The following is a 10,738-nucleotide window of genomic DNA, read 5'->3' on the forward strand; positions in this document are numbered from 1 at the left end:
AACAATAAGAAGCATTAGTTGGAGGTGTTGAAGTTTGGACACAGCCCCTCTCTCTGCACACACTTGTTTCCATGGTGCCATCACTAATCCTTCTTATTCCCATGGCCCAGCTGGTGAAGGTTATCTGCCACAGCTCAGCCCGGGATGTGCACGCCAGAGACATGTTCTGCAACTTTTGAGGTGAGGGGCATTTTTTTAATACTTTACTTTGGAAGTATGGGACTTTTATGAAGGCTAACAGGGAGATCAGCTGACGCACCTTACATTAAACCAATGGCACAAGATAGATCCCTGCTTGAAGCCAATGACAGAGTGTATGTTTAAGTGTAAATAGCCCTCAGAGTGTGATCATGAGCCCCCAGTGTGTGATCATGAGTCCTGCTCGTCTCCAGGAGGTCACACAGAGGCGTGCACGCGTCCTATTGGCAGCACGCTCGTGTTTATTATGCTATCATGCTACACGTGCAAACAGATGATTTTTACTCACGGCAACTCCCTTATTTTGATTTACAAAGGGATCTGTCGTCTTGAAAAGTAGGTTCATTCATCAGAATGTGTCGTTTTATCCGTATCTACTTCCTGACATGTTTTAACCCACTTTAGCTAAGGCTAATGCTAGCACTAATGCTAGCCCTATGCCATATGGAGCAGCTCTGAGCGTTGATTAGTGTGGTCCGCTCTAAATTGGATTAACAAACGGCTCTTGCCTTAAGCCACTGTCAAAACATTGTAGTAACTCATTCTAAGAGGCAATAGACTGTTTATGACAACGTGTCAATGACAACACACACTCTCACATGTGGTTTAGGAGGACCACACGTCCCAGGACTGAACCCTGTGTCCTCTGTCCCGGCAGATTTACCCTCTGTCCCGGCAGATCTATACAGAACCAGAGACTTGTCCCAGTTTTTGTACAAGAATTGTCCCAGGTGTCCCTACTATTGACCAATCTGATACTTGTCAGCAGTAAATAGAGCAATATACTGTAATTTGCACAGTTAAAATACAGAAAATGGTGCTTAAAAATGAGCATAAGACAGAAACACACAGACAGAAGTGCCTCAGATTATAACTGAGCCACAGGTGAGTCGACACTGGATAAACAACACACACACACACACACACACACACACACACACACACACACACACACACACACACACACCCACACACACACACACACACACACACACACACACAAATATATATATATATATATATATATATATATATATATATATATATATATATATATACACACACACACACACAACATCCAACCCCAGTTTTGCACTGTGAATCTGGTCCCCTTTTGTAGTTTGACAAAGAATGTTTCTGTTACATCAATAACCTGCCATATTAACTGTGTTATTAAGCCTGAGCCAATATCATATCATTACAAAGAACATCATTTACGAAGATGTTATATTAGAGTCTATTTTTAGTTTATTTTTAAGTATTTTTTTTTTATTATTTTAAACTATTTATCTATTATCTTGTTTTATTGCATGTACCATTTCCCTTCTGTTCTTTAACTGTGCGGTGCAATACTGGAATTTCCCCACTGTGGGACTAATAAAGGCTTATCTTATCTTATCTGAGATGAGGAGTTTGAATTCTCGTCTCTAAAACTTCTGCCTCGGACTGAAACACATTTCCAAACTCTATCTATAATAGATAATAGCGCTATCTGCTGGCTGTCTGCCAGAACTGTGTGTGATTGAAATGGGCAGAACCACAAAGAGGCTTTATTATCAAAGGTCACTTGATTTAAAACAGTGCTTCATAAAAACTTGCTCGAAACCTTCTGCTTCAAAGGATCGAAGCCTGTGTGGCGCTGTGGGGTCCACCTGAACATCTCCTAAAGAGCAGTGGTTGTCAAACATTTCACAAGCAGCCTACCACCTAAGAAAATATGTAGCCCTCTGAAAACCACCAGATCTACACCTGGTCAACCCCAGATTTAAACTAGGACTAAACCAGACCTAAAATAGCACCAGGACACCATTACTACAGAAGCAGGCCTAGAAATCTAAACAAGGACTAAACCAAAGGAGAACAGTGTGAATAAAGCAATAGTAGGCCACATGTACCACAGTTTGATAACTGATGACTAAACACTTTTTTCTCCTTTGTTAAGGTCTGCTTTATGAATGGAACACTAAGGTTAAAGCAGGACACAATCTGAAGGTACAGCCCTCTATGGCCAACTCCTCCCACTGGCTTCATGTACAGAGTTAATGAGAGAAAGTGGACCAGAAGAAATATTGTAGCTAACTGCCATGGATGAGAGTGAGGCTAAACCCCAGAGTCCGGAGCCTGCACACCCACCACCCAGTCCTGCCCCCAGCCCCGCTCCCAGTCCTGCACCTAGCCCTCTGCTGGAGAAACTCGCCTCTGCAGCCAACCATGTAGAGGTACTTTCTATTGTAATGTGTTATCATTTTGGTAAAGGTGTGACTTTACTAAGATATTATGCTACCTTAGATTCCAGGATCATTCACTGATTTAGACTTGATTATTATTGTTTGCAGCATTTAAATGTAAATCAGATCCAGGTGGTTGTTCGGCGCTGTTCAACTCCAAATGTCACAGAGGAGACCACTTACTTCATTCCCCGTAACCCAGTGGTTGATGCTGGCACCAACACAGACCCACCAGTGGTCTGTTGCCCTTTACTTCACAGATTTTGCCCCTGTCCACCAACTGGACTTTGGGCATCTCTTGTTACCAAAGGTCTGTTTCCGGCAAACTTGTACATTTTCGGAGAATGATTTCTGCAACAGTAAAATGTGAGTAATGTGCATTGTATGTGTGTTTTTTGCAGTACTTTTGGCAGGAGTCCTCTTTGGAGTCATTTGGTCTATCACAGAAGAAGAATGTCTCCCTGGAGGAAACCTGTTTGGCATTACTATCATCTTCCTCTGTGCCCTTATAGGTGGCAAATTAGTTGAACTTATACGTCTTCCAGGCCTCCCACCATTCCCCCCTCTGCTAGGTATGATATACTGTTTACACTAAAGGCTAAACCTGATTATCATACTGTGTAATTCTTCTATGAACAGGTATTTACACTAATATATGAATCACAAAATGGCTTGTTATTCTTCAAAATAAATAATAAATAAATTGTGACAATATGACATAATGAATGATCCAAGTGGTCTGATTTGGGGATTCTGAAGTGGTCCAACCAAGTTAAATGGTTAACTCTACAGTTTTCAGTTGCAAATGTCAGCTGCAGTTTCTCAGTCCCATACGGAGTGTTTCCATCTAATATGACCAATCAAAACAACTCTTCTGTTTTATTAGCACCATGTCGAGGTCCACTGAAAGGGAAATCTCAAGAATAAATCTCAGAAAAAGAATCACATTTCTCTCCCTCTGTTGTAGGCATGTTGCTCATGGGTTTCTTGCTGAGAAACATCCCAGTTGTAACAACTGCAGTAAAAGTGGAGCACAAATGGTCAGCTGCTCTAAGGAATATTGCTCTGGCTGTGATCCTTGCCAGAGCAGGTCTGGGACTAGATCCATCGGTAAATAATTCTAATATTGTATTACAGTGATTACATGATTACATTATTATATTTACTTCCAGGAATCTGTAATTGTTCATTTGTCTCCACAAAGGCATTGAAGAAGTTGAAGTCAGTTTGTCTGAGGGTATCAGTTGGTCCATGCACAATTGAGGCTTGCACCATAGCACTGGTTTCTCACTTCCTCATGGGACTGCCCTGGGTATGGGGCTTCATTCTTGGGTAAGTTAAACACATAATGCCCCTTTGTCCTTTTCCATCACCATAATGTAAGCCTGGAAAAACAACCGTCATAGGAGGGATGTAGTGTTTTTTTGTTTGTTTTTGTTTTAATCAAATCTCTTTTTCACTTTGTAGGTTTGTACTTGGTGCTGTGTCTCCAGCTGTGGTGGTACCGTCCATGCTGTTGCTACAGAAGGAGGGATATGGTGTGGAACAAGGCATTCCCACATTGCTGATGGCTGCTGGCAGTTTTGATGACATTCTTGCGATCACAGGCTTCACAACATGCTTGGGCATGGCATTTGCCACAGGTAAACTATATACTATATACCCTTGTCTGGATAAAGATAAAGGAAGTGCTGAATCCAAGTTTATCTGTGTCACGAGTTGATGTTATCTGCAGGGGAGTAACTATTACACACTATAATCAGGGCTTGACAACAACAGAAAATGTCATGTTTATTTACCATTTCTTTTGCTGACATTACTGTGAAGCCATGACTATAATGTTGCGTATAATGCATGCATTAGTATGTAATTTCATTTGTGTGTCAGCCTCTTAAGGTGTGATTCCTGATGGGCATGAGATAACACTACATGAAAAACAGTGCTACTAAAATATATTTTTTATGGAGTCCACCAGAAGGTTTTATGCTATTTCTGTCTATAACCAATAATGTCTGCTGTCATTGAGTCTTTCCAAATGAATGACTCTGACATGTGGTGTCTGCGTGTTGCTGTCTTTAGGCTCTACCTGGTACAACCTGCTGAGAGGCGTTTTGGAGGTGGCTGGCGGGACTGTTGCTGGTATTCTTCTTGGGTTCCTTATCCAGTATTTCCCCAGTGTTGACCAGGTAAGTAATTCGTCAGGCTCTGCTTCTAACAACCTGCTCTACTGGTTCACTTTCAAATATTGTAATGTAATAGATGTGTTTTTTTTTGTCTATTTCTGTAATGGTTATCTAGAAACACTTGGTAATGAAGCGGTCGTTTCTGGTGCTGGGCCTGTCCATCTTCTCCGTGTTTGGCAGCTCTGTGGCTGGTTTTCCTGGCTCTGGAGGTCTCTGCACGCTGGTACTGGCATTCCTTGCAGCCATTGGCTGGGGGGCAGCAAAGGTGAACTTTTGAAAGCTTTTGCATTGGATTCTGCCCCAAACAACCAATAATTAATGCATGCATGTGTACTCAGGCTCGTGTGGAGGAAGTTGTCAGTTGGGTGTGGGATGTCTTCCAGCCTTTACTGTTTGGACTCATAGGAGCAGAAATACAAATTTCACAACTGGAGGGACATGCAGTAGGTGAGATCATGCGCACATAAATGTGAATTGAATCTCTCCTCACAAAAAGAAGGATGGATGTAAATATATATTTATAATCAAACAAGGAGGAGGATATGAGGATAAAATTGATGTGCTGTTTTGGTGATATTGTTATTGTGATTCAGTGCTTCTGTTTAATGCCACTGTACGCTCAAATACTTTTCTCCCTCCCACTTTTCCTATTGGTCAGCCTCTGTCAGGCTCTGAATGAGAGACAGTTGAATGTAACCAGTCACAGTGAAATGTGAAGTCACAAGAAGACGATAGCTGCACTATGTTAAAACAGTACAAACCCACATGTATATGTGCAGTATATATGTTACGGGCAGTGTTGATAATCCAGGCATTCTATAGAATAGATGAACATGTTTTATTATCTGCTTTGCCTCTAGTGTCCACTATGCAAAGTATGACAGGTAGGTTTTACTGTTGAATTTTATTTTACCAATTTGTTTGTTGGATTGACATAATCAGTATACTTCAAAGAAATATTGACATATTCATATTTGTCAAAATAGCCCTAATGGCAAGACCCTCTCATCAAGCCTAAATTTAACCAATACTAACAAACCTTCTTTATAGGTCATATTATGTCCAACAGGTCTATTTTTATTGTTATATCATTTTTAAAGGATCTACAAATAATCAAATACTTGAGAATGCTGCTAAAAACTGAGAAATGAGATGGCAGTGAGGGACATGAAGTAGGCTAATAAATCTACTCAACAACATCAAGAACTGGTGAGACATGTAGGTAACAGAGAAAAAGAGCAAGCTGATGTATCAGTGAAATACAGAATGACTCAAACAGTGTACTTTCACTTTGTCAGAGTTTCTCTAATTTGCCTAAAAGCCTCCAGGCTTTCTATAGAACGTTCCCTTTAAAACTGATGTTTTTTTTTAGAATTCTATAGAACGCTCAGGCAAACTAGAGAATATTAATAATTTCCTACTTTGCCTGTAACATTAAGATATTGTGCAGCTGATTCAGAGAGAAAATGCAATACCTGATTGTACTGGTACGGCTAGTAACATATACAAATCATGATAAAGGTAAACTGTGATCTAGACTTTAGAGAATTGTGGTACATTTTTTACATATCACCCATCCCTACACCTGTGCAGTCACTACTCATGAATACAACCACTTACAAAGTGTTTACCTCAACAACATGTACTGCACTGGTTCTCATATATAAAACTGTTCCTGGCTGGACTCCTCTCTCTGTGTGGTTGCTTCTGTTTATTGCTGCACAGCCAGAAGACACAGAGGCTGTATATCAGACTTTTGTCACTTGGCACTGTAACAGTTATGCCAGGCATCGCTGGTGTTTTCTTTCTCTCTCCTGTTCTCTGTTGCATGTCAAATGTGAAAGAGTCAAAGCCATGATAAAGACAGTATATTTTTGTGTTTGCCTCTCAGTCTTTTCTCTTTACACAGTCAAATAATCCTAATCCTCATTCTGACAGAATGCTCTTTTGTTCATTATTCATCTGAAGAAGATGTAGACTGTCCTGATCCTCTGAAAACTTCTGTAAAACACGCAGTTGCAACTCAGTCATGTTGTGTAGCACATGTTGATCTACTAACATACTCTTGTTGATGTGTTTCAGGTCTCGGTATAGCCTCTCTACTCATTGGCTTGCTTGTTCGAGTTCTCTTTACATTTGTATGTGTCCTCTGTGCTGGCTTTAACTTGAGAGAAAAGTTCTTCATAGCCCTTGCATGGATGCCAAAAGCCACAGTGCAGGTAAGAGGAAACATTCATGTTTACATTTTCTATGTAAATTCTGGTTTCTAACTGAAAGACGTTATCTTCTTAACAGGCAGCCATTGGATCCACAGCTTTGGATATGGCCAGGACAAAATCGGATGAACAACTGGAGAAGTATGGCATGGATGTACTGACTGTGGCTGTACTGGCCATCCTTTTTACAGCTCCTATTGGGGCTCTTATTATTGGACTCTCTGGACCTCGCCTTCTACAGAAACCCAAAAACCCTTCCTGTGGTGAGCGAGTCAAACCCAATTTATCAGCCTTTTTCTTGGGTAAATATTACACACTTTCAGCTCAACTGTCTTTAGTACCTCTCTAGCATGCAGGTTGCTTTCTGTAGTCACCTGTGCATTTAGCTTAGATGTTGGATATTTTTAGGTGAGCTGTGTTTACCCTTGTTTTCAAATAGAGCTATTTGCTTTTTTAACCACTCATAACATTGTACATAATGAATGTTTAAAAGGAGATAAAATGTGTATTTTTTTCTATCTCAAGGGACTGCAGATGGAGGTGACGAGGAAGAGGAGACTCCTATTACATATGAAAGCACTCTCTAATATAAAGGACTACCAGGGACAATACAGTATTTAATCAACATGAACCTGGACTTTTGTCTCGCTTCTAAATGTCTTGTGTATGTGCTGCTTCCTAATCTACGGAGGACACATGAATCATTGTTTATTTTAGGCCTTGGGGTTTTCCAGTCCACAGGCTGCAACCAAATGTCTGGCATTGTAGTGTCTTTACTACATGTCCAGCAAAGAAAAGGTTATATGTCCCAGCTAAAGGTGTATTCAGATCCTGGTTGAGGCATCATAATGGTTTACATTTTGTACCACACTGAATTAACTACAGTGTCATATTGTACATAGGGCTCCTGATTGCAAGGAGCATTAGTAAAAACACAGGCCACATCAACAGATTTACAGTTATTTCACACTTATTTTTTGTATTTAATTTTTACCTTACGTCACTGTTTTTGTTGTTTTGTATTAGTTGTGACAGTATAAAAAACTCAGGAGAACAAATGGTTTGCGCTGAATGCTGCTCTCATTTAAGTTATTGGTGTAAAATGAACTACTTCTGCTCAGTGTCTATTGCTATTGTATTTGTGAAGATGAAGTGTGACTGGTAGATTTGAAATGTTTGTTTTATATTTATGTTTATTTTCTACAAAAGTATGCAGTGTAATTTGAAGCTTTTGAAATTGTTTTAGTCAACTATTTGATACTAATAATAGTTTTTAATACACAATAAATGCTGCTAAAGCAAACGTTTGGATTAATTTACAAGCAAAAGGGGGAAAAAACTGAAACAATACCATGTCAATTCAGAATATATAATTGCAGTTTCACTCAAATGTTACGAAGCAACAAACTGCAGCTGTTTGACTTGATTCCTTTATGATGAGAAAAGTAACATAGGTGAGTATTTGAATTTCCTGTTAAGAACCTACAGCTTTAAATCTCAATTTTACTTGAGTAAAGGCATTTTAGGACGTTTTGATGTCGTGAATCTAACTACCAATTTTACTGCCAATACATGCCGCACATAAGCAGGTTTGTGCAGAGTTGTGTGGTACTTCCTGAAATGATTTAGACCAGAAGTAAGGTCACCACCCGCTTCACTGATACACAGAACATTTCACTCCAGCCAGAATTATCAAGATAACCAGCTTTTATGGTTTTATTGATCACATGTGATTTTCATAGACTTCACTATGGAACTTCTTTATCATTTCATAGTTGGCACACAGACCTTGGCTGTTTGGATGGTCTGCAGGAGTTCTTTAACTCTGTTAACCTTTCCACATAACAGACAATACAGAAAGGCAATTAACATTTCAAATAGAGATTAATAATAAGATTATTTCAGATTAATTTGATTTACATTTATTTTCCATGACAACTTTTAAATATATAGTTGATGTATTAAACCTTTTTCCTAAAACAAAAGTTACTCAGCTCTGTACAAATAATAATTTCAGTATAAAGTTACATTGTTACAAGCTTTCAAAAACACTCAATAACTTAAACAGATTGCAGTTCGCTAGGATTTTTTTGAGAATGTACTAAACCAACTTCCTACTGCCAGTATTTTCCTATATATTTGTAAATATCACAACATGGGTTGTTTACCAGGAAATATCTGTAAATGCTGCATACTGTGCATATTATCGACAGGATATTAAGAGTGTATGATGTAAATGTATGAACACATGACACAGAGACAGTTCATGGTCCCACTAGCATCAAGACTAAGACAGACAGAAGCAGAGACAAAACTAAAAGGAACTTAAACAAGAATAATATTATCACTATACAGTATGTGTGTATGTGTAGAGATATCAACCCATTTATTAACAGGACCGTCATCAAGGTGATTCAAATCACTAGGTTCTTGAAAATGTATTAAGACAATATCCTGACATCAACAAACAGTTATAGAATTTTCTTTTTGAGTATGAGTGGTCCCACGTTGTCCCCAGTCAGCTCATTGTGCTTTAAGTGTGACTTATCACAAACAGGAAACTAAAAGAGGAAACAACTATCATTAGCTTAACACTACTGTACAATTACAATTGATCAAAAATACAAATATTGCACATATATTATATAATGTGCACATGATGTATACTGACCGTTTTGGAGCGCCAGCAGCGACAGTAACACACATTTGCACTATTCAGATCCTCGATATCTATCTCATTGACAACTTTAGGATTCTCCTTCTGGATTTTGAGGTTGATCAAACTGTCCCTTTGTTTTTTCTTCTTTGGCAGAAATGGTCGAATGGTGAGATAACCCAACAATGCCAGAATACCCAGAAGAGGCAGCAACCGAAGCCACTCTGAAACTGCAAAAAGACAAATGAAGTGGATTAGATGCATGCGAAAGTGTTGTATGGATAATACATTAAAATCCATAAATTTTGAGTTAACACGTCAGTTACATTTGACAACAAAAATAAATCTATATATATATATATATACACATAAGTATATATTGTATATATATTACTGGCTCCTTGGGGACATTTTTGTGCTGTTGACCATTTAAGACAAATGGCTGGAACAAAGTTTTCCCTTCTCACTAAAGCAGTCTAAAATCATTTACTTTCTCCATAAGATACTCTTAAATAGCGTTAGGTCAGAGCTGAGCATATATAACAGGCTGATGCATCACAGACCAAACACAGGAGCTGGATACAGCTTTTTGAAGGAGGAAAACTTTTCAGTTGGCAACATTATGCAGACAGTGACATTTCACCTGTTAAACGTGCAAATCCACCGATGGACTCTGGCAGCGGGAGCCGTTTGAGATAGGCTGGGAGCTGGACTTTTATTATCTTGGATATCGTTTCTAAAACCATTCTGAAGCGTTCAATGGACAGCTATTGTGTTTGGCATGGACAGTTCCTGATGTCCGTTCATGTCACTTACGCCAATTCCGTAGCTCAAGTTCAGGGCACTCAATAAACAGCACTGACCCTAAACTTAACGCATGCGTAAAAACGTCCGTGAATACACGTCACTACGGAGCCGGACGAAGCCAATCAGCGTTAAGGGACTTGGAGAGTTTGGATTGGATGAAAACTGGACCCGCTTAAACGCGTGCCTTTTCTCCTCATACATGTTTTTAATATCTTGGCTGTGGAATACTCTTGACTTGTTGCACATTTGGACTTGTTACATTATTTTTTCTTGGTGTGTTCCGTTCATTCAGTAATATAAAATATATGAATGCGTTATTGTTATTACGACCATAGAAGTGACACGGGTGATCGCGAACATTGTAAAATAAGATAAGATTAGGATGGTCAGACGTCCTTATTTACTCGGGACAGTCCCAGTTTTGAGCAATGTGTCTCATGTCCCAGAAGT

At 39.2% G+C, this 10,738-nt stretch overlaps 2 protein-coding genes across 3 annotated transcripts; one reads left to right on the top strand and one right to left on the bottom strand.

Moving 5' to 3' along the window:
* Nucleotides 1-66: 66 nt before the first annotated feature.
* si:dkey-162b23.4 (sodium/hydrogen exchanger 9B2) lies at nt 67-7,870 on the top strand. Of its 2 annotated transcripts, none has more exons than XM_033972027.2 (13): nt 67-180; nt 2,141-2,417; nt 2,535-2,736; nt 2,828-2,998; nt 3,394-3,536; nt 3,631-3,758; nt 3,894-4,069; nt 4,506-4,612; nt 4,725-4,874; nt 4,948-5,056; nt 6,692-6,828; nt 6,905-7,127; nt 7,351-7,870. In XM_033972027.2, exons 2-13 carry the CDS (start codon nt 2,283-2,285, stop codon nt 7,410-7,412), a joined length of 1,743 nt encoding a protein of 580 aa, XP_033827918.1. In that variant the 5' UTR covers nt 67-180; nt 2,141-2,282; the 3' UTR covers nt 7,413-7,870. The 2 variants fall into 2 exon arrangements, with proteins under 2 accessions (XP_033827918.1, XP_033827925.1); XM_033972034.2 differs by having other exon boundaries at nt 68-180; nt 6,905-7,088.
* Nucleotides 7,871-8,516: 646 nt separating this feature from the next.
* cisd2 (CDGSH iron sulfur domain 2) lies at nt 8,517-10,297 on the bottom strand. The gene is made up of 3 exons (XM_033972047.2): nt 10,125-10,297; nt 9,497-9,711; nt 8,517-9,386 (listed from the first exon to the last, which is right to left on the bottom strand). Exons 1-3 carry the CDS (start codon nt 10,225-10,227, stop codon nt 9,297-9,299), a joined length of 408 nt encoding a protein of 135 aa, XP_033827938.1. The 5' UTR covers nt 10,228-10,297; the 3' UTR covers nt 8,517-9,296.
* Nucleotides 10,298-10,738: the final 441 nt, after the last annotated feature.

Source organism: Periophthalmus magnuspinnatus, chromosome 1 (genome assembly GCF_009829125.3).
Source record: "Periophthalmus magnuspinnatus isolate fPerMag1 chromosome 1, fPerMag1.2.pri, whole genome shotgun sequence".
In the NCBI taxonomy this organism is placed as follows: domain Eukaryota; kingdom Metazoa; phylum Chordata; class Actinopteri; order Gobiiformes; family Gobiidae; genus Periophthalmus; species Periophthalmus magnuspinnatus.

Coding starts and splice junctions, on each gene's coding strand:
- cisd2 (XM_033972047.2), bottom strand. CDS start 10,227: ATGGTTTTAGAAACGATATCCAAGATAATAAAAGTCCAGCTCCCAGCC. Junction 9,712..10,124: donor TGGATTTGCACGTTTAACAG/GTGAAATGTCAC, acceptor GTCTTTTTGCAG/TTTCAGAGTGGCTTCGGTTG. Junction 9,387..9,496: donor GCTGCTGGCGCTCCAAAACG/GTCAGTATACAT, acceptor TTCCTCTTTTAG/TTTCCTGTTTGTGATAAGTC.
- si:dkey-162b23.4 (XM_033972027.2), top strand. CDS start 2,283: ATGGATGAGAGTGAGGCTAAACCCCAGAGTCCGGAGCCTGCACACCCA. Junction 4,613..4,724: donor ATTTCCCCAGTGTTGACCAG/GTAAGTAATTCG, acceptor ATGGTTATCTAG/AAACACTTGGTAATGAAGCG. Junction 7,128..7,350: donor TTTATCAGCCTTTTTCTTGG/GTAAATATTACA, acceptor TTCTATCTCAAG/GGACTGCAGATGGAGGTGAC.